We start from the raw sequence: 26,095 nt of genomic DNA, 5'->3' as shown, positions 1-26,095 counted from the left end.
ACAGTCTCAGCAGACACTCGGGGTTACAGCTAGACGCCCGCACTGTGCAGAGGGCATGGGTAGCGTCACGCGTCCTCCTTCCAGCCTCTGCTGTAGGCGCTTGTGAGCCTTGGTTTTACAGACGAGGAGACTGAAGCACAGACAGACAGGATCACAAAGGTCACGTGGTAACTGAGGGGCAGGAGCGCCGCCCCCCCGGCTCACTGTGGCACCCAGCTGCCTGTGCCCAGCAGGGTCCCCTGTGTCCCCAGAGGCCGACAAAGGTGAGGGCTGAGGCCAGACAGGAGGCCCAGAAGAGCTCTGTCTGGCTCTTGGGGCCAGTCCAGGCCCTCCCTCCCCTAGAGGAGTGTTCTCCCCCACCCCACCCCGGTTCTCTGAAGTGTGGCCGGGCCTGCTTTGCATGCTTAGCAGAACAGCAGGAAAAGTGCTGAGTGGCCAGTGCCAGCTGGGTTTTTGAAGTTTTACAGAAGACTTAGAAGTCCTGTTCCCTCACTGAACAGGGGAAAAAGCTTTTATACAGTTACATGACTTCTTGTGAGAGAAACATGGAAAAAGTAGGACTGGGGACTGTCCTTAGGTAATGGAAGAACCATACCTATGTCTGAAGCATGAGGCTTGAGGCTGTTACACCAAGAAAAAACAGCTTTTCAGAATCAAGTGAAATCACCAAAAATGATTATAAGGACTACAAATGTGGAAATGAACGATGGCCACATCCTGTGTACTATTAGATCAGATCTCTACCCCTAAAATAAGGGTAAGTCAGTAGAAAAATAAAAATAATGCCAACAGTTGGGCCAGGTTTGCCAGGCGCTGGAAGACAGCATTTCAGATACTGTAGTCTGTTTGGTTTGCACGTCAGAAAGGCTGACTAGCAGAACTGGTCTTTTTTCTTTTTTTTTTTTTCCTTTTGAAAGTTGCTCAGTTGTGTCTGACTCTTTGCGACCCTATGGACTGTCCATGGAATTCTCCAGGCCAGAATACTGGAGTGGGTAGCCTTTCCCTTCTCCAGGGGATCTTCCCAAACCAGGGATTGAATCCAGGTCTCCCGCATTGCAGAACTAATCTAGTCCTATCTCATTTTTCCCTAAGTGGTGGGAAAGATGGCCTGTCTTGTGAAAGGAGGTGGGAAAGGTGAGTTTTCTTGAAATTTAAGAAAACAGTCTGAGACTGAAGTCCTTTATACCACAGGTCAGACACACAGGTACTCTGTATGTGATTGGTCTCCTGAGAGCAGTCTCTCTTGGCTGCACACACCCAACATCACGGCTCCTTTTCTAAGGAGGAGGAGGTGTGAATCCCCGTGGGGATGCCACCCTGCCTCTGCAGCTTACCAGCAGCTTACCTCGGGATCCTCTGTTTCAGGTCTCTGTCCTGGGATGCCCTGACCCAGCGGTGCATGAGATTGCCTATCAATACGGGAAGAACGTGGGCATCGCTTTTCAGGTTGGTCTGCTGCTCTGGAAGGGTGCGGTCCAGCAGGCAGGGCGGGTGGGACACTGGTGTGGCGGGGCTGTGACAGCCCTTTCTCCCTCTCCAGCTGATAGACGACGTCCTGGACTTCACCTCATGTTCTGACCAGATGGGCAAACCGACCTCGGCCGACCTGAAGCTCGGGTTAGCCACTGGCCCCGTCTTATTTGCTTGTCGGCAGGTAGGTTTTATGCACTTCCCTGGGACAATCTTCCGGGAGGCCCTGTGGGACCAGTACCTGCCAGGCACAGCTGATGGGAAGGTTAGATGAGATGGGAGCATTTCTAACAGACCAGAGTTCTAGATTTGATCCCAAGTCCAGGGCTGAAGCATCCAAGCCAGTCATTTTTGCCTCTGAACTCTGTTTCCTTGTCTGTAACATTGAGAAGATTATAAGATTCCTTCCAGGGCCACTGTAAGGATTACCTGAGATGATACTCATGGAGATACTGTGTGCATTAAGTGCTGTGTGCATTTAAGGAAGTGCTGCGATCATTTCTGTGTGTCTTGGGCACTGACAGGGTGGGTAGTTTCCACATCTTGATTATAGGGCTGGACTTTGTGCATCAGAGCCCCTCAAACAGGTACAGGAAGGCCCCCAGCAGGAGTAATTCTCCAGTTCTAGAAATTTAACAGGACTGTTGGCTGCTCTCAGCAAGCCTCTGCCATTGCCTCAAAAATGTCAAGAACAGAGGGATGCACTGGGACCACATAGTTTCTTCTTTATCCAGATTGAGGGGCTGTGAATTAAGGAAGGAAGTAAAGCTACCATCATCTTCCCCTTAATATGCGGAAGCTTCGGAGAAGCCTTGGTGACTAGCAGGGCGGACCCTTCCAGATCCTGCTCTGGCCCCTGGCCACACTGCTTCTGGTTTGCCAAATGCTCTTTGAAAGAAGTAGGACATTAGCTGGTATTTGGACTTCTTTCTAATAGATTTTCATCTTCGTATTTAATTCATTGTTTAGCAAAGCTAAATGTTCATCACCAGGCTGTGAAATTTAGAATTAGCTCTTTGGTCCAAAATGTTGTAGTCTGCTGAAAATTTTGCCTCTATTTCTCTCAGAATTTACAAAGATAAATCATTTTTTCCATAGACCTCAGTGATTCCATTTGTGTTTTTTTTTCCTTACAGTCAGATTTTTAAAAAATTGGATCCATTTTGATATTCCAAAAACCAGTGTCCTTGTTTTCACTCAGTTTCTGGTGCAAGAAAACAGAGTCTATCTTTTAGCTGTAAACAGGGTGATACTCAGAGAAGGCAGGTGCCTGGGGGCAGCAGGGGACGGAGGAGCGAGCCTGGGGACAGGCTCTGGGCAGCCTCTCGGGATGTTGAGGCAGAGGTGAGAAGTGTGAGGTCTGCTAGGAGTGGCTCCTTTCTTCTGACTTGCCCAGCCAGAACTCAAAGCGACACGTTCTGACAAAAATCTGTCAGATCACCTTGTGTGCATTAAAGGGTGAGTGAGGGACTTACTTTTTTTAACCATGAGCTCACAGAAAAGCAGAGGATTCATGAGCCACGTCCATGTAAGGCCTCTGAGATTAGAAAGAGGAGGCACTGGCTGTAGACACGAGTCTCCTTCCCGGGCCCCAGTGAGGAAACGTGGGTGAGGAGCCACAAGCTGGGCCCGGCACTCTGAGCTGCTGCCCCTGGTCCCCGGGTTATCAGGATGCCTGAGGAACCCGCCTCTCCCTGAAGAAGCCTGCAGTCTGCTGAAAGCCTTGGGGGGCTGTGCTGTCAGAAGTCTCCCCAAGTCTACATAACTATCCTGAGCCTCTGTGACTCCGTTAACAGCAGGGTCCCGCTTCAACCTGAGGATGGAGAATGTTTGCCTCTTCTGATTATGTTTGACCACGAATGTGTTTCAGAAGAAACACATTTACTTTCCTCTACTCAAAGGAGTATCACTAATTCTGCCTGCAGATACGGAGGGGGTGAAGTCGGAGGGCAGTGGACCACGCCCACAGATTGACTTGTCAGTGGTCTACAAGAGATTAAGAAGTGGTGGTTTTTAAAAAAAAAAAAAAGGAAAAGGAACCACCAAAAGCATGCAGTGTGCGAAACCACAGTTCTGTATCACTGGGACAGCCCAGCATCAACGAGGCGCACACTCACCCTCACTGGACAGGCTTCTCCCATCTGCCCAGAAAAGGAGTTAAAAGGCACAGGCTTTGGAGTGAGGCCGAGCAGGATGCCGCTCCAGACAGGACTTGTTTCCTAAGCAGACTGACTGTTCTGTCTTGTGGCACATGGGCCTACAGTTAGTCAAATGTTTCAGTTCTTTTCAAATAAAACATCACGTCTAGGCTCTACTAGTTCACACTGTCAAAAATTAAGATTCTTGGTCAGAAATTTGTCAAGATTTGTGGGGCTAAAATTGATTTGGGATAAAATAAGTTCCATAAAATAACATGAGACTGCAGTATCTCCACTGAAGGAAAATGCATTGCTCTTAGAGCTTGTAAAGGATTACCTCTGATCTCACAGCTCTTCTGGGGATAGGTAGTATGTCCCTTCTACAAATAAGAAAGTGATGCTCAAACTTGGCCAGAATGAAACCTCGGGTAAATGGCACAGCAGGCAGTTAAATGCTTTGCATCCTCTTAGACCAGTGTCGTGTCCCCACACGCTCAGTATTAGTGCTGCTGCCTGTGGGGATCAGCACTGGTGTCCAAAGGGCCCATCTGAGCCCCCAGAGGCCACCCAGAGCAGGGGACTGGCTTCTCCCATGCTGGAAAGGCTTTGAAGACACTCAGGAGTCTGTGTCAGCCTTTGCTGTTTGCCCATTTAGTGGAGTAATTCCAAGATGCCTGTCATCTTTTTCCATAGGTAGGTGTGTTTTGTTTGCAGATTAATTAGTCTTTGAATTTTTCCACTTAAGAACATTGAGTTTCATTGCACCAAGACAAGCAACCTTGGGAGACCATTTTTCCTTTCATTTAGCATGCTGACTTGTCTTAAAATTGGAGTTTGTTGATAGAAACCCCTTCTGTTTGGAACTCACTATTTCTGAAATCTCTCTGAAGGGGTTTTCGGTCAAATGAGGATTTAAGAAAATCTTCCACATTTCTGGGGAAGTCCGAGAGATGACAGCACACTCCCATGTGTATGTGTACACATACTATACTATGTATAAAAAACACAAACCTTAACGTTAAATAACAGAGGTTGGATTTCAAGATCTTCAGAAACCAAATGGAAGTTGTTTTCTTTTTTGGTGAGATTATATTTGTTCCCAAATACCCTTGAAAAGCTCTCTCCTTTCTTCTGCATCTCTTCCTTCTGTGATCAGTCAGCAGACCTAACTAAATGTCAGCCTGTAGTCATGCTTCCAACCGCCAACACCACCACCACCAGCCCCGCACCAGCTGCACGGGCTTCTGCTATTGTTGTGAGTGTCGCTGCCTTAGAGTCACCCTCAAGTTTTGCTTGAGTAACAAGCTCACCACAGTTTACCGACCACCTTTTGTCATTAGTTTATGGACAAACTTCACAGTCAGACTCTGATTTTGGCCACAGGTGACTTCCCTCTTAAAATCAGAGCCCAGGCAACAAGAACTTTCCTATTTCTCAGTAGGTCTGCAGGCAGGCCAGCGCTCCTCCCACCTGGTGAACAGGAACGCCTAGGGGAAGAGTTTGATATTTGCATATTAAAATTGCACACATTTCATGCTTCAAAGGAAAGATGTAGTCAACACTCAGTGGAAAAAACTTTTTTTCCCCCAGATTTTGCTTTGTCAGTGCTTTTTATAGTGAAAGAACCAAAGAGAAACCACCCAATCAGCACATTTTACTCCAGTTGTTGGTACTGCAGGAAAATGCTCATCTCCCCTAAAAAAGGTAGTTTTACCAGTTGCCGGACCAGTATCACATTAGCTTTGAGGATACGCAGCCTTCTCGAAATCCAGTTGTGAAATACGGTGTTAAGTAACTAAGACCCATGCCTACTTGGTTTGACTCTTACCACTAAAATTGACTGATGGGAGCTTTCCTATGAAACTTAAACTTTTTGTTCTTAAAAGACCAGTACCTGAAACTAATCACTGGTTTTCATTTAAGAACTAACCAGTTGCCACTCTTTACATTTCATAAGCATGTTATAAGCAGCCTCTCCTTTGTCTGGACACGTACTTTGTTCTGAAAGGAACATTCTTCATTCGTCATTTGCTGCCATCTAGTTGAGATTTTTCTGTGACCTAGTTTCCCTTCCAGGATTACTAACACCATGGTGGTTCCAGGACAAAGCTGACTTCATCCCCCGGGCTGCCTGCCAGGGGAGCACTGGCCGCTGCCCTGGGCACTGCCTAGCCGGAACCACACACCTTGTAACCTCATTTCACGGACTATAAGCTGTTAGAACTAACAGATTTCTGATCATGTAGCTCGGCTCCTTCCTAACATAGACGAGGAGGCAGAGGAGCTCGGCTGTGGCAGCAGGACACGAGCTCGAGTCTAGAGGAGGAAATGATTTGGTGTCTTGGCTTCCAGGTTCTGTTCATGGTGACAGTTCCCCTACCTAGTTGCTAAGTACTACAGGACAGATTTTCTCTTCATTGCACCTTGGACCTGTTTTGTTTTCCTCTTAACTGCCGTCAGCTTAAACTGGTGTTCAGAATTCACTCCGGTAAAAAAAAAAAAAATTCACTCCAGTACCCTGACTGCCACTTCTATCTCGGTCTCCTCTTAACTCCATGGTTCTCAACCTTGGCTGCATATTAGAAATGCCCAAAGAGTTTTTAAAATATGACGCCGGGGCCAGACCCCAAGCCAGCTGAGTCAACCTTAGGGAGCAGATCCAGGCAGCTGCACCGGAAGCCTCCCCAGCTGACTGCAGGGCCGGCGGGCGTCTAGCGTTGCTGCCCCATCCCGTCCACAAGCTGAGCTTTTCCCGGGATTCCCTCTGCTCAGAGACCTTGGCGGCTCTCAAGTGAGGCACAGGTTAGGACTGAAAGCAGAATGCTTACCCTTGTCTTAGGCAGAGAGCAGCAGGACCGCCCCGGGAATGCAGTAGAAAGGCACCCACAGGCCCCACGGCTGCTGAGTCAGAAACCTCAGGGGAGAGGCCCAGTGGGCCCCCAGTGACTTGAGACCCTGAGGGAAGCTGGTAGGTGTCGGGGCGCACGCCTTCTCCTCCCCGCTCACTCAGCATTGGACCCAGGAGAGAACCAGCGGCAGAGCGAGCACGGGTCAGGTCGAGGCACCTCTCAGGGCCTGGCTTGTCGCTGGGCCTGCCGGGCCTGCTGCTGTAATTGCAACAGCTTGCTGCTCCCCCACCCACATCATGTAAACCTTTGATCACCTTTTTTTTTTTTAACCTGTTCTTGCAAACTGATGCTTTAACATTTGATTTCTCCCAAGAGCTCTAAATAGGTTCTCTTTCTGGTTAGTTCCCAGAAATGAATGCTATGATAATGAGACGGTTCAGTTCACCAGGAGACGTGGACAGAGCGCGACAGTACGTATTACAGGTGAGACGATTTCAAAAGGAAAAGAGGCAACACTAGGTATGGTGCAGTAGAAGAGTTCTTTGGTAACCAAATTAATGTAACAAATTTGAGACACAAGACCAAGTTTGGTCAGGGAGTGTTCTATGTTTTCCTTGGAGAGTTTTATTGTTGCTGGCCTGTGTTCAGGTCTTTAATCCATTCTGAGTTTATTTTTGTGTGTAGTGTTAGGGAGTGTCCTTCCTAATTTCGTTTTACATGAAGCTGTCCAGTTTTCCCAGCACTATTTACTGAAGAGATTGAAAATCACTATATAGTCTTCTCTCTTGTCAGATGAGGTGACCATAGGTGCAAGGGTATCTCTGGGCTTTCTATCCTTTACCATTGATCTGCATTTGCTTTCGTGCCAGTATCATACTGTCTGGATTACTATAGCTTTGGAGTAGGTACAGTCTGAAGTCAGGGAGCTTGATTTTTCCAGCTTCATTTTCCTTAAGATAATTTTGGTTATTCAGGGTCTTTTGTGTTACCATACAAATTCTAAAATTTTTTGTTCTGATTTTATGAAAAACGCCATTGTTGGTAATTTGATAGGGATTGCACTGAATCTGTAGCTTGCCTTGGGTAATAGAAGTCCTTTTGACAATATTCTTTTGAGAACATGGTATGTCTCTCTGTTCATGTTGTCTTTCATTAGTATCTTCGTTTTCTGCATACAGTTCTTTTGCCTTCTTATGTAGGTTTATTCCTAGGCATTTTATCCTTTTTGTTCCAGTGGTAAATGGGACTGTTTCCTTAATTTCTCTTTCTGATCTCTCATTATTAGTGTATAGGAATGCAAGAGATTTCTGTGTATTTTGTATCATGCAACTTTACTACACTTCATTGATTAGCTCTAGCAATTTTCTGGTGCCATTATTTAGGATTTTCTATGTATAGTATCATCGAAAAAGCAAGAGAGTTCCAGAAAAACATCTACTTCTGCTTTATTTAAAGGGAGAAGTGGCACCCCACTCCAGTACTCTTGCCTGGAGAATCCCATGGACGGCGGAGCCTGGTGGGCTGCCGTCTATGGGGTCGCACAGAGCTGGACACGACTGGAGTGAGTTAGCAGCAGCAGCAGCAGCAGCTGCTTTATTGACTATTCCAAAGCCTTTGACTGTGTGGATCACAATAAACGGTGGAAAATTCTGAAAGATGGGAATACCAGACCACCTGTCCTGCCTCCTGAGAAATCTGTATACAGGTCAAGAAGCAACAGTTAGAACCGGACATGGAACAACAGACTGGTTCCAAATCGGGAAAGGAGTACATCAAGGCTGTAAATTGTTACCCTGCTTATTTAACTTATATGCAGAGTACATCTTGAGAAATGCTGGGCTGGATGAAGCACAAGCTGGAATCAAGACTGTAGGGAGAAATATCAATAACCTCAGATATGCAGATGACACCACCCTTACGGCAGACAGTGAGGAAGAACTCAAGAACCTCTTGATGAAACAGGCGAGCGAAAAAGTTGGCTTCAAACTCAACATTCAGAAAACTAAGATCATGGCATCTGGTCCCATCACTTCATGGGAAATAGATGGGGAAACGATGGAAACAGTGACAGACTTTACTTTTCTGGGCTCCAAAATCACTGCAGATGGGTGATTGCAGCCATGAAATTAAAAGACACTTGCTTCTTAGAAGAATAGCTATGACCAACCTAGATAGCATATTAAAAAGCAGAGACATTACTTTACCAACAAAGGTCTGTCTAGTCCAAGCTATGGTTCTTCCAGTAGTCATGTATGAATGTGAGAGTTGGACTGTAAAGAAAGCTGAGTGCTGAAGAATTGATGCTTTTGAACTGTGGTGTTGGAGGACTCTTGAGTCCCTTGGACTGCAAGAAGATCCAACCAGTCCATCCTAAAGGAAACCAGTCCTGAATATCCACTGGAAGGACTGATGCTGAAGCTGAAACTCCCAATACTTTGGCCACCTGATGCGAAGAACTGACTCATTTGAAAAGATCCTGATGCTGGGAAAGATTGAAGGCAAGAGAAGGGGACAACAGAGGATGAGATGGTTAGATGGGATCACTAACTCAATGGACATGAGTTTGAATAAACTCTGCGAGTTGGTGACGGACGGGAAGCCTGGCATGCTGCAGTCCATGGGGCCACGAAGAGTTGGACAAGACTGAATGAACTGAACTGACTGATGTACAGTATAGTATATCATCTACAGAAGATGACGGTTTTACTTCTTTTCTAATTTGAATTCCTAATTTTTTCTGATTGCCATGGCAAGGCAATCACTGTTGAGTAATAGCAGTGAGAGTAGACATCCTTGTCTTGTTCCTGATCTTGGCGGAAATGCTTTGTTTTTCACCAAGGAGATTTGTGTTTGCTAGTGGTTTATCATAGGTGGCCTTTATGTTGAGGTAGGTTCCCTCTATGCCCACTTTCTGCAGTTTTTGTGTATCAATTTTGTCAAAAGCTTTTCCTGCATCTATTAGAGATGATCATATGGTTTTCATTCTTCAGTTTGTTAATGTGGTGTGTCACACTGATTGAATTGCATATACTGAAGAATCCTTGCATCCCTGGGATAAATCTCACTTGGTCATGGTGTATAAGCCTGTTAATGTGTTGTCAAATTTGGTTTGGTAGTATCTTATTGAGGATTTTTGTGTCTAAAATGTGTCCTTTCAATCATGATGCTACAGATATCTTGTTCTGAATGACAGAGGGAACCACTCAGAAGAAAAGCAACTATATATCTTGATTCTGCCATAAACATTTTGACATAATGGAAATAGTAAATATAATTATGTTATTAGTGTTTAGCTTTTTGAAAGAACCAACATAAAAACATGGTTACAAAATGGAATGCAACTCTCTATAGTGTAAAGATAGAGGAAAGAGAAGGAGCAGTGGTTTCCTCATCTCAGATGAGATGAAGTCAGAAGTCGATGCTGCATGGTGACCACAGTGATCAATAGAAGAACTGAAGACCAACAGTCAGTGGTCAGGCTGGGAGACAGTATGGCTGGGCTTAAAACCCTGTCTTAACAGAAAGGCAATAGATAATTAAAACCAACAGACAAAACTGGTGCCTTTGGAAGAAGGAACTGTTGATTTTCATCGTAAGCTCTTCTGTATTATGAATGTATTAAGTTGCACTTAGAATTTTACTGTAAAAATTTTAATGTACATGTAACTTAAAAACTAATATTTAAATGAAAAATAGGGGGAAAATAGATGGCTACTTGGTATTAATGAGTTCACTACTTGTCATGGTAATAGAATAAAAATATGCTTCAGTCTGAGAAAGGGGGAAAGAGAGAACATTAGAAACAATGTCCAGCTCTTAATCAGATCTCAAGAGTATGTTTTAACTCATTGTAGCAGGAATTTAAAGAGCTGATCCCAGTGGCTGACGTGCATCTGTTCTGTTGTGTTTTGTTCCACGTCCGGTAGAGCGACGGTGTGCAGCAGACAACCTACCTCGCCCAGCGGTACTGCCACGAAGCGGTGAGAGAGATCAGTAAACTTCGACCATCCCCAGAAAGAGACGCCCTCATACAGCTTTCAGAGATTGTGCTCGCAAGAGACAAGTGACACCTCTTTCTGGTATTTCTGGCAGCTATTTTACCAGATTGTGCCTCAAGAATTTTGTGGAATATACTTTGCTTCATGTGCAGATAACCAAAAAAATCATTTGAAAAGATCATTTCCTTATTAATGGGACTTTTTTTTTTTATTGGCAAAAAGTTTTTCAGAAAACTTTAAATGTATTTAAACCATCTGAATCTGTCATTCTAGTCCTGTAAACTCTAATCGAGGTATCTTGATGGTTATATGTGGTATTGTTTACACAGTTATAGTAGCCACATGTAAAGCCATTACACAAATAAATAATGTTAAAATTCATATGGTTTATCTTGTTTCATCATAGGAGTAAAGATCATAAAACTGAAGTCTACATTTCAGTCCACATTAGTTAGATTTTAACAGTATCCAAAATTTCATAAAGGAGAATGGTTTATTATAAAAGACTGTACATAAAATTTGGACAACAGGTTATATACAAAATTAAAAGAACAGTCCACTTGAAAAAATGAAATGAAGAAGGTAGCTGATTACCAGTGATACTGAAATCATGTTTAAGATTAACAAAGGCAAAATGCGTATGCAACAGTCACATTGATTTGGTAGCAATAATGGCCTTTAATTTTCAGAAATAAACATCTTGCACTAGTCTTACCATTTACTATACTGTTGTAAGTCTGTAACGCCCAGTAGTACATAACTATAACTTGAAATCCAAACAAATCATTGAAACACAGAAACCCACAATTGAGTGCTCTACTTTAATGTCCTAGGCAACAGAGAATTATCCACGATGAGAAAACACCCCTTGAACCTTCCCTTAAGGGGAGACACACAAAGTGCACGTGTTGCATTTCAATTATGTCAAACGACAGTACAACTCTGTCTGTCAGGTATATCCCTGTCCAATGACGAATACATGGCACACCTTTCCCCCCAATTACTTTATATTTAAAATCTTTTTATGTTGCAAGTGCCAGGTAATGGGTTAAACAGTGCCTATTCGAAAATCCATTGCATTCACTTCTACCAAAAAAAATATGTAAAAGATTATTAATCATTTCCTATCATTGAATCGTATATGACAGTCCACTGGGAAACCAGAGGCCTCGGAGCAGTCCTTAAGAATCTCACCTACAGCATGTGCACTCTGACACATTATCTTAGCTTTGAAAATGTTACTTTAGAAAAGGGATTCAGTAGACTGACTTGTAAATAACCATCTCTGATTTTAAATTCTGCAAAAATCAGCCACTGCTATTGAGATAGGTTGAAATAAGGCTAAATTTTTTTCCAAGTTAATATATTGAGAAAATAGAACCATAATTCTGCAATAATAAATCGGTATCTCTTATTTATCATTATTTTTAAAGCAAACCAGTGAAGGAAAGGACAAAAACCTTTGGTTCACTTACATATTTATGAATGGAAAAAATTTATAATGCAAATTCACTCATTAAAAAACTCAGGTACAAATTACAACATTATAGGTAACCCTTTGTTTTTGTTTCACGTGGAGAACTTAGAGACTCAGTTCATTTCAAGAGACCTAAGTATGAGTACTCCAAGTAACTATTACACAAATTGGAAGCATCTTGGATTTTTTAAAAGTATATTTCAGTACATAAATTTGTATGCATGCTTTAAACAAACAGTATATTTCAAGAATGAGAGAGTCTAAACAAAAAGTATGACCAGCACCAGCATTTAAGTTTTCTGATTTTTAGTATCAGTCTGACAGAGCGTTAGTAACCATGCTGCACTGAGACATGTGATGGCACGATCTGAATCACAATTTGTTAAATAGACCCCACACCCCCAGAATATTTAGGCTGGTCATCAAGTTAACAATGTGTAAGTAAGTATGTAAGCATAATCCGTGACAGGCAACCTCATGTAGAATGCTGTTCAGCAATCCACAAACTGCCTCAGAGATTTATGCTTATAGGTAGACAGTCAATTATACCAATAAAACAGCATGTTCTGAAAATATGGGCACATTTTAAAACATTTTAAGACAATTCTGTTAACCATAATAGTCCCACAGTATGACTGAGTGATAATAAGAACCTACTTTAAAAGCAAAAATTTAATCAGTATAGTGCATGATTGATTCCACATAGTTTCCTGGGAACAGACCAGTCACTCGATTGCAGACTCCTTCATACCAGCCATCGTCGTTTTTCTTTATTACATAGATGATTGCGCCCTCCATAAATGACAGCTCATCATCCTTGTCTTTTGTATAATCATATATTGCCACAACTGTGGAGAAGAATTGGAAGATCATGTGAGTGCATTATATCCAACGTTTAATTGAATTTTTAAATGTAATGCCAACGAATAGTATAGCAAACCCAACCTTTTTATGAATACTCTTAATTCTTAAATATCTATATCCAGGTAGGTCAAGTAGCCAACTGTATGCCTAAATCACTAGCTTGATCTTTCAGGCCAAACCGTCAAATAACTCGAGAAGTCAAGAGTTTCTATCAACCTATTTAGGAAAGGTCTCTGAATTTTATGATTTATTACATGTTTCAATTCATGTGTTCAAATATCTACTAAGTTCCAACCATATGCAAAGCACCATTTATCAAAGTAACTATTGAGGAAAGCTGCAGAGCCAATCGGTAAACCAGGTAACAACCCAAACTATCTAATTTAAAAATATACATATACTGTGAAGTAAATCTCATCCTACTCATCCCAGAAAAATATTCATATGTTCATATAATTTATGGGTCTATACCTAGATTTAAATATATATATATATATATATACCTTAAAGGTCAGCAAGAATTTTTCTTTATTTTTAAAGGAGAAACAGGTGAATAAAGATTCACATAAGACTTACGAGAACATTTTTGCTATTTATTGTGCTATCGGTGATTATGCTGAGTACAAAATATCCATTTCCTTTGCAAACGGTGTTGTGGAAAGCAAAGGCATCAAAAAATCACTAGCTTTCCAAACCATTGGTTTATTATTTTAAGTATTCCTTCCTTCTGGCTTTATAACATGATCATTCTAGAATATGCAATTTTCCAGTATATGTGAAAGAGTATGTCATACAAAATTTTTTTCATTACCTCATGCAATCTTTTTCTTAAAAGAGGACTTTTAAGATATTTAAGATATTCTGGAACTCATTTTTTCCTTAAGAAAGGTGGCTATGTGCCATAATTATTCTGAATCAGTAAATTACAATAAGAGACCCGAAGTACTGATCCACAGCATCATTTGATAAAGTAAAACAGGCAATCTTTTTTTCCCCTTTACAAAACAGTACATGAAGTAAACTCAACAAGTACATTTTCCTCCATTTTAATCCTGTAGTGAAATCACAGTGTTGTAATCACAGGCTCACTTAACATGCCCAGTTTCAAAACACCAAAATATATCGAATAAATAACATTAATTATCCTGGTATTTTTAGCTAAATAACCACTCAAGAAAACCAAGTGACTGCTAGAAAGAAACATTTTCTTTTGTATTCCATCACATTTTTAGTGGTATAGATGAGTTTTAAACTGATCGTGACAATGCCTGATATCCTCAAAGTCATTCAGCAAAATTAAACTAGTATTTCCTCATGTTCTTAGTTCCACTTATACTAAGCTGATAAAAACACTGCACCCAACTAATTGTTTCTATTTGCCAAATCCCCTCTGTAAATGAAACTTAGTTGCCCCTCACACCTCCCCTTCCTGAATGCATATATTCTCATATAACAACTCTCATTGCTGAGTATTTAACCATTAACAATGTGTGTCCATCCTAGTCTATAGGATCCTAGTCCACATAAAGTTCTGAACTCTCCCTTCTCTATATATTCACTGTAGGGTTCTATGGGACTAGAAATCTAATATTCTTATCTACATCTGTCATGAATGCATGCGTGCTAAGTCACTTCAGTTATGTCCGACTCTATGTGACCCTATGGACGCTTTGCAGTCTGCCAGGCTCCTCTGTCCATGAGATTTCCCAGGCAAGAATACTGGAGTGAGTTGCCATGCTTCCTACAGACCCAGGGATCAAACGTGCGTCCCCTGAATTACAGGCAGATGTGAGCCACCAGGGAAACCCCTACATCTGTCTATATGATAAAAATTTGAAGATAGCTAGCTAGTCCCTCTGAAATCTTCTTTTCCTCAACTTAGAAACAATGCTTTTAACTCATTATAGATACACTGTCTTAAATATTTCAGCCTCCTGAATATCATCCTCAAAATTAAACATACTATTAGTCTAATATAAGTGACTGAACATGGCTTCTGCAACAGTCATGTCATACTGTTGGATTAACATATTCAACTGAAATCCTATTAAACCTGCTTTTAATCATCTTGTGACTTATAAAGGTGACTATTAAAGGCTTTAAATATAACTCTACTAAATACCAACTTTCTGATTAAGACCTGGAGTCCGTAAACAATGGCTCATGACCAAATTCAAACCAAAGCCTTTCTGTCAATAATTTTACTGGGGCATAGCCATATCCTCACTTGTGTTCTGTCTATGACTGCTTGTTTTGTCTTGTTTTTTCCCCCTTTGGTTGCGCTGCATGGCTTGTGGGATCTTAGTTCCCCAACCAGGGATTAAATCCAGGCCCCCAGCAGTGGAAGCATGAAATCCTAACCACTGGACCGCCAGGGAATTCTCAATGACTGCTTTTGTGCTACAACAGTGGGGTTGAGTAGTTGTGACAAGCCTGAATGACCAGACTATATTTTCAATTAAAAAAATTAAAAATGTCTCTCCAGATGAAGGGATAAAGATGTGGTATATATATTTAATATATACAGTGGAATATTACTCAGCCATAGTAAAGACCTAAGTGGGCCTTAGGAAACATCACTACGAACAAAGCTAGTGGAGGTGATGGAATTCCAGTTGAGCTATTTCAAATCCTGAAAGATGATGCTGTGAAAGTGCTGCACTCAATATGCCAGCAAATTTGGAAAACTCAGTGGTGGCCACAGGACTGGAAAAGGTCAGTTTTCGTTCCAATCCCAAAGAAAGGCAATGCCAAAGAATGTTCAAACTACCGCACAATTGCACTCATCTCACACACTAGTAAAGTAATGCTCAAAATTCTCCAAGCCAGACTTCAGCAATACGTGAACCATGAACTTCCAGATGTTCAAGCTGGTTTTACAAAAGGCAGAGGAACCAGAGATCAAATTGCCAACATCCACTGGATCATCGAAAAAGCAAGAGAGTTTCAGAAAAACATCTATTTCTGCCTTATTGACTATGCCAAAGCCTTTGACTGTGTGAATCACAATAAACTGTGGAAAATTCTGAAAGAGATGGGAATGCCAGACCACCTGACCTCTTGAGAAACCTGTATGCAGGTCAAGAAGCAACAGTTAGCACTGGACATGGAACAACAGACTGGTTCCAAATAGGAAAAGGAGTACGTCAAGGCTGTATATTGTCACCCTGCTTATTTAACTTATATGCAGAGTACATCATGAGAAATGTTGGGCTGGAGGAAGCACAACCTGGAATTAAGATTGCTGGGAGAAATATCAATAACCTCAGATATGCAGATGACACCACCCTTATGGCAGAAAGTGAAGAAGAACTAAAGAGCCTCTTGATGAAAATGAAGAGGAGAATGAAAAAGTTGGCTTAAAGCTCAACATTCAGGAAACTAAGAACATGGCATCCAGTCCCATCACTTCATGGCAAATAGATGGGGAAACAGTGGAAACAGTGGCTGACTTTATTCTTTCTGGGCTCCAAAATCACTGCAGATGATGACTGCAGCCATGAAATTAAAGGACACTTACTCCTTGGAAGGAAAGTTATGACCAACCTAGACAGTATATTAAAAAGCGAGACATTACTTTGCCAACAAAGGTCTAGTCAAGGCTATGGTTTTTCCACTGGTCATGTATGCATGTGAGAATTGGAACGCTGAAGAAAGCTGAGTGCCACAGAATTGATGCTTTTGAACTGTGGTGTTGGAGAAGACTCTTGAGAGTCCCTTGGACTGCAAGGAGATCCAACCAGTCCATCCTAAAGGAGATAAGCCCTGGGTGTTCATTGGAAGGACTGATGTTGAAGCTGAAACTCCAATATTTTGGCCACCTCATGCGAAGAGCTGACTCATTGGAAAAGACCCTGATGCTAGGAAAGATTGAGGGCAGGAGAAGGAGGGGACGACAGAGGATGAGATGTTGGATGGCATCACCGACTCAATGGACATGGGTTTGGGTAGACTCCGGGAGTTGGTGATGGACAGGGAGGCCTGGCGTACTGTGATTCATGGAGTCGCAAAGAGTCGGACACGACTGAACGACTGAACTGAACCGAACTGAATGCCATTTGCATTTGCAGCAATATGGATGAACCCAGAGATCATCTAACTTCCTACTTACTTACTAAGGGAAGTAGTCAGAGAAAGGCAAATACTCTGTGATATCACTTATATGTGGAATCAAAAAAATGATACAAAATGAATTCCTTAAAAAAACAGAAACAGACACACAAACATAGAAAAACCTACAGTTACCAAAGGGGAAGGGGGTAGGGTAGGGATAAACTCAGAGTCTAGGATTAGCAGATACAAACGATAATATAGAATATAAACAGCAAGGACCTACTGTACAGCACAGGAAGCTATATTCAATATCCTGTAATAAACTATAATGGAAGAAAGCTGAAAAAGAATTTATATATATATACACACACATACACATAGGCATATAACTGAATCACTTTGCTGTACACCAGAAACTAACACAACACTGTAAATCAACTATACTCCAATTAAAAAATTAATAGAAAATAAAGAATCCTTGCTTTATATTGGGAAATGTTTAGGAACTAAATCATCTTGTCTGCATAAGGGTGTTCAAAAGGTAGAGACATACTGGACTAGGTGTTCTTTACAGCTCTAAAATACGATCATTGCTAGTTCCTTCCCGTTACAGCAATTCAGTGATGACTGTACCTTACCTTTCTCAATATAATTCTTGGGGGCCCAAGCAGGATCCCCATCTGCGTATGGGTCATTATACTGAACTACCGCAGCCTCCTCATCTTCATAATCCACTGGCGGCGGAGGTGGTGGAGGTGGCGAGTCGTCAAACATGGGGATGTCGTCTGGTGGAGGTGGTGGTGGTGGAGTTGGACTATCAGCAACTAAAAAATTCAGATACTTAATTGAAATCAGAAATCAGACTAGATGGAAGTTCCTAAGTTAATAGAATTTAAGGAAGCTCTATCTCATATACAGCATGCACTATAATAATACATGCAAGATTAGAAATAAAAGCTTGGTGTGTTAAAGCTTCTACTACTTTTAAGAATAATTTTGCAATAATAAAATGAGTTAAAAATTAAAGGTATTAGGAAGTACTACAAATTAATGAATGCAGAGGTTAGGAGACAATATGTCTTTTTTTTTTTTAAATAAGACTACAGGAGTAAGGAAGTTCCCTTAAGGTTCAGGTCACAACAAATGTCACTCTTTAGTTAGCCTCTCTCCTTAAATAAGCCTTATATCACATCTGTCATCTGGACTATGGTAAACATTATGAATGTTAATTTAATGGTTTGATAACCATTTATTGTGCACATTCATGTCCCCGATTTTGGCTTTTAGTTACCTTTAGTTACAAAGAAATCTCTAGTGGGTGGATATATGTTTATTTTTATTTGTTTTATGCAAGGGGGAAAAAAAGCTGTGGTGTAGGTATGCTTCTATGTGTAGGTTTTCTATTTAAATTTTAACAAGAGAAAATAAATTTAAAGTTAAATAATTCTAAGCAGAAAATCTCATTAAATATTTTTTAAATGTTTGTACTCATAATCAACTTTAAAGAAAGATAATCAGCTTCTAAAATGTAGAAAGCAAGCTAAGATTTCTGTATTATTGCTTGTAAAACTAAGATAGAATGAGGGAAAAACTAGATCCTAAAGGTCCAATTTCCTAAGAATACATCCTCAATAAAGATTTTAAAAATAAAGTACTGCAGGAAGATGTTTAAAAAAAAAAAAGAACTCAAATCATGCAAAACAATAAAAACGATTCATATCTCAAATTCTAGATGGCTGTGGTATGTATATGTGTGATTTAAATAAAGGTGTAAACAGTGAAATGGAAAAAATGTCACGCTAGAATTGTTTCAAGAAAGTATTATGATACCAGATAACAAATGCTCCCAATATTAACGAATTCAGAGCTGAAGCACAACTAATTCTTAAATTTCTGATCCACAAATTTCTTAAAAAAAAAAAATGAAAATATTTTGATACAAAGAATTATATAGTCTCCAGTATCTGAGAGAAGTAATTCAGAATTCCAACATACTAATAATTCCAACATACTACCTCAAGTGCCAATTTCTGGGGCTATTTATATGATCAAAGAAAATGGTCATCATCTATTCTAAGATAGTGTTAAAGTTTTCAACACCCTATTTGCAGTAATGAGCTGAGAATATAACCAAAGAACCCAGATTTAAAACATATGCACATAAGAGCCCTACTGACAACCACTTTAATTCTGTGATTTCTACTTTATCCTATTTGGGGTAAGAAAGGACACTATTAGGAAACAAGTCCTGTGTGCTGATGCTCATTCAGACAGCTCTCACACAGGTGTGCAGTTTATTCTTCCTACAAATGCTAGGATCCGTTTTATTTCTGCCAGTACCTTCTCCATAAAGCTTGCTAATATTATTGAGATGAGAAGAAAATGTATATGAATCCATTCTGACATTGAAGAGTCATAGCTCATATCCTTAATATGGCTTAATGAATAAATTATGTATGTTTGCCTGAATTCTTAAAGTACATTTACTCTTTATACACAACTTACTAGTCTAATGTTTTCATTCAACTGTCTTTATACCCAACTGCTGTTAATTTACATTGGCTTATCTTCAAATTGCATACACTGGGGTGAGAGTCTTGTCATCTTATTCTCTGTGCATAATACTCTGTCTAGCACCATGTGTAATTAGTTCAAAAATGCTTCCTGATGTTAATCATGCTGCTGCTGCTGCTAAGTCGCAGATGTAAACACACTGCTTTTTTAGATGCTCATGTCTTAAACTGAAACAGATTTATTAATAGGTTAATTGCTCTGTGCATTCATTATCACCACTTTGTCAAAGAAAGTGAATGTTAAAGAACATAGAAAATTTGTAATTCATAAAACATTTAATATACTGATACCAATTTATCAATAATCTTCCTAACATGCTTTCAAAGAAAACAGATGCCAAATAAAGTGAGGCATCCTGTGGCACCAGGAGAATTACCGACTCAAGATCACAAGTTTGGGAGAAGAACTGAAATAGCCCATGGGCTCTAGAGCAAAGACCATACATGTACATTACACTGAATTTCTGTTTAAAAAGGGATTACCAAAAATCTAATCTATGAGCTCTGGACTCACTAAATGGATGTTTATTATGGCTATTTTAAAACATTTCCTAAAAATTCTCGGCTATTAGGCAGTTCAAAGGTTGAACTGGATTTGTCTTTAAACTCTTGCAAACAATTTTTAAACTCTTAGAGCACCAAGAACCAGCAATTTACCTTTATCCACTAATTTTTTAAAAAGAAGATTCGCTTATTTTCACATGTTTAAACACATAAGAGTTTCCAATCAAATGTAAATGATAAGGTTGGTTTAGGCTCAGAAATTTCAGCATTTTGAAACTGTTTTATAAAGTCTATTAAATCACACATTTCTTAAAGATGGGGACTTTGTCTTAGACTATGTATATTCCTCCCAGAGCCTAGGACATAACACTGAATAAACAAATACTTGACTGGACGAAGGGAGGAAACGTGGAGAATAATACAACAAGGTCAGGAGAAGCTGCAGGATGGAATTTGCCACAATGTTTTCTCCTGGAAGATGGGCTGGTCATTTGAGTTACACATCTTGTTCAAACTGTTCTGAGATTTATCTGCATGGTGATGAAGCCAAATGAAGTGAATTAGTACTAGACCATCTTACCATTTTCAGCATTTTTGGCATAATATAATTCAATAATAGCAGTATTTTCCATTTTGCCAAATAACATTCACTATGATCATATAGTTAGGATGATGTATCTCCCAGAACATCAAAGTAATCAGGTGGTAATAAAAAAAAAAAAAACCACTCTATCCTAATTCATATATTCAAAAGAATTTCCTAGTCAATCTGACCCTCCTTCAAAAAGACCTAAAAAATGTGACAAGTCTGCCTGTTCAGAAATTATCCTCATGGGCCAAAACATAAAGAGGGCTCTATACGGATCATCACTTAAATGGAGTGCATGGATGTAATTTACTTATTCTTGCAGATCCTTGTTTATCCTAACAAATCTTTATATTAGGTTCAAAACTGTTTATGTATAAAAATTTGAACAAATCTTTATATAGGTTCAAAATTGTTTATGTATAAAAATCAAAGGCTACAAAGTTTTCTTCAAAAATGTTTCGTAACTAAAGGAGAAAATGCCACAAAAAAACCCCAAAAAAACCCAAAGCAAAGAAAATAAAACAAACCACCTGTCCTAATAGATTTAATCTCACAGTGTAACTATGCATCTTGATGGGTTTGCTGGCAACAGAAAACTAATTCCCCTAAAAACTATTGAAAACTAGTAGTTTCCACACAATTTTAATTTGAGGCTTTGATTATGCTTTCCTTAAGAATCTGCAAAGATCTGATTTCATGTTTTAGAGCATGTGAATACATAAGGGAATCGCAGTTGTAACATTCATCTGAGTCAGTAACCATGCACACAGAGGAAAACTGAAGATCGTGCTCTTCAGTTTCAATAGCGGATCTGCACCTATTTTCAAGGTAAGATTAGCTTCTCAACAAAAGTAAGGAAAATGATGACTTATCAGCCATGCATGCTATAAGGAGACAGCCTCTACTCTTGGACAGCTCAGGTTTTCCAAACTTACTGTTTTCCTGCACCCTGGCCACGAAGCCTGTGAGAGGTATCTGTGGAGTCAACTGGGGCATAGGGGGAGGGGGTGGAGCAATAGAAACTGGCGGTGACAACACAGAATGGGGGAAGTAAAACAGATAAAGGAAAGAAAAGGAAACAAACAAAAAGCAGAAGTCAGTTACAAGGACCACAAACATAAGTATGCAAAGAACAGTTTGTAAATGAAACAAAACAAAACAAGAAACAAAACAAAAACCTGCAGAACCTTCTTCATTTCCCACAAACAAACCTAAAGCTGAGCTGTGCTTAGCCAACTGGTAATTTTATTAAAAAACAAATACATTTATTTTAATCCTACTGTTATATTGTTTGCGGAAGATTGAGATTTACCATCACCTTCTTCCATGCAATGAAAATTTTGAATTCTAAGGAAAGACTAACAAAACAGGTAAGAATGAAATACCAGTAAAGGTTTCCAGGATACTGTTAGTTCACCTTACCTCTCTAATCCTAACAGGTATGTCTAGCTTAAGGGTAATGCTGTAAATCAGAATTCAAATAAACAAAACAAAAATGTTATGGAATAGCTGTTTATTCCATGTATAAATAAATGCACTAGTTATAGGTTTTCTTTAAAAACAGTTCTTATGTATCTAAATATATAATATACATCTAAATTATATATAATTTTATATATAACATGCATGTATGTTATAGATAGTAAGATTAACTATATAATGTATATTATATAATTATGATAGTATAAAGTCATGATTTATCATGTAAATTACACATGATTTAATAATAAACACAAATTATAATAATTATATATTATACAATTATATAACATTAATTGTATGATTGATTATATAATACAATATTATTATACACAGTAATATAATCTCATTATGTACCTAAATATATTCTATATATCTCTATCAGCTCTCTAGGAAAAAATCCTTGTTTATAAAAAAAAAAAAGGTTACTATTATTTTTTAAGTTGACAATTTTAAATACATCACTCTTAAATTTACTAGGGAATAAGAGTGCTCCATATACCATGTTAAGTGTTCACTGAATTTCAAGGGATATTTCAAGGGACCTTCTTCCTTTCATATCACAAAATTCTGTGTACTAGTAGTCACCAAGAAATGACACTAAACTGACAGGGAAAATTTATTGGCTCCCAAAGATCATTTAATTGAAAGATTGTTTCCATTAATCCAATCTAAAAATTGTTTGCTAAGCATAAAAATCTGAAAGAGGTTCAGTGTACAAATAAACAACAAAACAATGTATGTGTATTTATATTCATTATATGGCTAAAAATAACATTCAATTCACTATGAAATTAGTCCTGGTTCATTCTGATACTCTGTATATAGAAGTGTATACATGTGTGTATATACTGGAACAAGTTCCAGTATATACACATTTATATATGATAGTGTTAATAAATAAAAGATTATATACCTTTTCAATGTAAAAAAAATTTAAAAAAAACTTCCACAAACCTAAAAATTTAAAAAAACAACCCTTAGTAACTAGCCATGCTGGTTAGTACATAAAGAAAAGACAGGTTATGCTGCAACAATACTAATCATATGCACAGAATATGCACATCAAAACACTAAACACTCACATGCTACCACTACAACACCAACAGTAACTCAGGTTGAAGGATAATTGATTTGACAACACATAATAATATGTTTAAAATGTGAGGCAAATTTGCTTTACAATATCCAAAAATATGGACATTCAGTAATGACAATGTCTTCTTTGAGGATAAGCAACCAACCCAAGCAGTGTTAAAACAGAACTACACAAACATGTATCAGGTGAAGAGTCACCAGAAGCCCTATTTGCAGAGTAAACTAAATGAATGTCTAAGTGCAGAAAAGAAAAATAACACAGAGATGAGATCTAAAAATGCAGCATAATATGAAAAAAAAAAAAATTAAAGGTTCATGAAACTAGTGAGACTAATGATCAGATTAACTGTGGGATTCTCAGCTGCCAGCTACTTTTCTTTACCAAAAGGAGACTAGGGGAAATGTGAGGTAAAATTCTAACTGCTAAAGTTTCTCAGGAGCTTGGATGAAAATTTCAGTCTGGAAAAGGGATCTATAACATAAATGTGGGGATTACTTGTGAATTATGATATTTCTGCTAAAGTGATTTTCAATTCTTAGAAGGCTTTTGGCTTATAACCACAATTAAGTCTTTAAAACTAAAATTTAACCAAAAAAAAAAGAGAGAGAATTTAGTTCTACTTTAAAACACTTGTTTAAAACATGCATTATAAATAAAAAGAATTTAAAACCAATTTCCTGTGTAAATATGGAGTATTCAATATTTTTTAGGTAACATAAAACAACATGCAGCTCCAGAAAGTAGTTAGAAAAACCATATGAGAAAGCGTGTTTCAGTCTATGTCTGATGATCACTGTTTCAAGCCAGTAACAAATACTGAACAACTGGCTCATTTCAGATTTCTCCTGGTTGGATTGAGCACCCTGATAGGGAAAGTGAAATTAATGACTACTCACTCTAAGCAACTGGAACTTTTTCATATTTTAGGCCAAAGTTATTTTCTAATCTTATCAGTCTTTAAACACTGATTGCAGTTAGTGTTGAGATGTGCAATCTGAGGTGAACAGAAACAATTTGTCAAAGGAAAGTCCTCCCCGCTGTTATAATTATTAGAGACAGAATAAGCAGGCATCAAGAATGGTTTTTAATGGTTTGGAACTCATTTCAGTATAGGTTAACAAGCTTAAAAGTGATAGCCAGCAATTTTGTTATATTACTGAAAAGAAAAATTGTCACAATATTTTTAATTTTACTGTTATCAAACTGTATCAAACATGCCAATATTTTTAAATTCAGCTTAATTAATTTCAGAGTTTTTCCTCTTTAATTCTATTTACAGTATATTCAGTGAGTTGGAAGTTTTTGAAAGTGATAAGCAATTATTCTTAAAATGATATGATTCAAGGTCAAACTTCTTAAAACAAAAATAAACATGAAATAACATGGTTTCAATTGTTGTCTATCACTGGCAAGAACAATTTAAAATAATTTCCTTCAAAAGGAACTCCACTGCTGCGTGCGCCTGCTAAGCACAAGCTTACTTGAATTCTGAGAATAAAGTGGACCTCCATTAACATGAGGCTGAGCAGAAAACTGAGCCGTCACAGAGGGAGTCCGTCTGTATCCACCAGAAGATGTCGAGGAAGTGGTAGAGTTGTGTCGAGAAATCTGCCTGGTCATTGTGCCATACTGGGAACCAGGAGCTGAGCCCGGGGCTGCTGGAAAGCATTAGTCAAAGGCAACCAACAAAGAACTTGAGCATTGCAGGTAACCTCCGATGGCAGAACAAAGAGAAGCAGACTCTCAGCAAGAAATGTTTTTTATCACTTTTTAAAGTCCACAGCACAAAATAAAGAGAAAAGTAAAGATACAACATAAATAGCTCTATCTCTGAACTTACAAAAACTTACAAAAAAGCAGAAAAAACAGATACTGTGTGGAAAGTGCAAAAGTTGAGTATGAAACATTCTTCAGCCTTTTAATTTAGCATAATCCCAAGCGGTATTTTGCTAATAAAATGTATAATCTTTTTCTTTATTTTAGAACATATAGTTTTTATATGTCAACTGTGTCTCTCCAACAAATAAGTACCAAATGACAGTCTGAAGTGAAAAGCATTAGTTTTTAGATGTGACTACCTTAGTATCTGGATTGTACACTTCTTCCTTTTCATTGGCAAGTCTACAGAAACAAAGTCTAAGAAGCTAGCCAGCCAAACCTGCTTAAATTATAAAGTTTAAACAGTTAAGCTTATTTTCCACATTTACTAGTATATTTATTTGACTGTTTACTGTATTAGCAGTTATACATATTATAGTAGAATCATTTTTTTAGAGAAGCACAATTTCTAGCTTCAAAGCACCTATGTCAGATTTGTTGTATATCTCCAAACTTTTAAGAATTACACACTTTACCCTATCACTTAAATTTCTGTGAATGATAAAACTGAAAAAAACTTTAAGACTGTAAAATATGGACATTTTAAGGCAGCTTTGGGTAGAGAATCCACTATCTTTTCCCACATATTTGGAGGGCTTTTTTTTTCCCCATAATACATCCAAAGCAATCTTTTCTTTTTTAATTCCATGCATATTTAAACTAACTAAAGTATTAACAATACTTAAAATTTCATTCAATGTCATCTTTACCAATGTCTTCAAAGTTTAAAATTTTAAAGGTTAATATAAAGTTCAAAGCCTCTAAAGTTAACTATACCTTCCAGGCAACTTCAGGATTTACATCATTCTCCCAAACATCTAACCACAACTGAAGAAATAAAAAGGCAGAATCCTGGTTTCCTTTCCTTCAGTCGTTTCATTTAACCTCTCCTAGAGGCCATACAAATTATTAGAAAAATCATACAGCAGAGGTTGTTCATTAAAAGAAGTGCTAATATTTAACATTTTGGAGCTCCCAAGCCATAGGCAGTCACTAATTAAATCATCCACACACTCATTTTCTAAACAGAGACACACTTTTAAAATAACAGTCTATTCAAATGCCTTTGAGAATGAGTAATTCTGGACAGTTAAGTTTCCCAAGGAGCTAAGAGGTAATCCTTT

General features: G+C 38.8%; 2 protein-coding genes across 56 annotated transcripts in view; one reads left to right on the top strand and one right to left on the bottom strand.

The window, feature by feature from the left end:
• PDSS1 (decaprenyl diphosphate synthase subunit 1) overlaps positions 1-10,836 on the top strand; it is a 34,638-nt gene extending 23,802 nt beyond the window's left edge. For all 6 annotated transcript variants that reach the window (XM_081554244.1, XM_081554243.1, XM_081554248.1 and 3 more), the window contains 4 exons: positions 1,366-1,446; positions 1,541-1,654; positions 6,860-6,940; positions 10,384-10,836. In XM_081554244.1, the coding sequence (XP_081410370.1) occupies positions 1,366-1,446; positions 1,541-1,654; positions 6,860-6,940; positions 10,384-10,524 (417 nt within the window). In that variant the 3' untranslated portion in view covers positions 10,525-10,836. The remainder of the gene's footprint in view (positions 1-1,365; positions 1,447-1,540; positions 1,655-6,859; positions 6,941-10,383) is intronic.
• The window catches only part of ABI1 (abl interactor 1), an 85,244-nt gene continuing 69,970 nt past the window's right edge, over positions 10,822-26,095 (bottom strand). For 7 of the 50 annotated variants that reach the window (XM_081554241.1, XM_081554207.1, XM_081554198.1 and 4 more), the window contains 4 exons: positions 24,575-24,722; positions 21,451-21,537; positions 17,488-17,673; positions 10,822-12,780 (listed from right to left, as the gene is read on the bottom strand). In XM_081554241.1, the coding sequence (XP_081410367.1) occupies positions 12,605-12,780; positions 17,488-17,673; positions 21,451-21,537; positions 24,575-24,722 (597 nt within the window). In that variant the 3' untranslated portion in view covers positions 10,822-12,604. Of the gene's footprint in view, positions 12,781-17,487; positions 17,674-21,446; positions 21,538-24,574; positions 24,752-26,095 lie in introns of all 50 variants that reach the window. The other 43 variants (XM_081554191.1, XM_081554201.1, XM_081554188.1 and 40 more) reach the window with 8 other exon arrangements.

Source organism: Giraffa tippelskirchi, chromosome 13 (assembly GCF_054371585.1).
Source record: "Giraffa tippelskirchi isolate mGirTip1 chromosome 13, T2T-mGirTip1v1.2.pri, whole genome shotgun sequence".
Lineage (NCBI taxonomy): Eukaryota > Metazoa > Chordata > Mammalia > Artiodactyla > Giraffidae > Giraffa > Giraffa tippelskirchi.
Note: the sequence above shows the minus strand (reverse complement) of the source record. Positions and strands in the feature narration are given on the sequence as shown.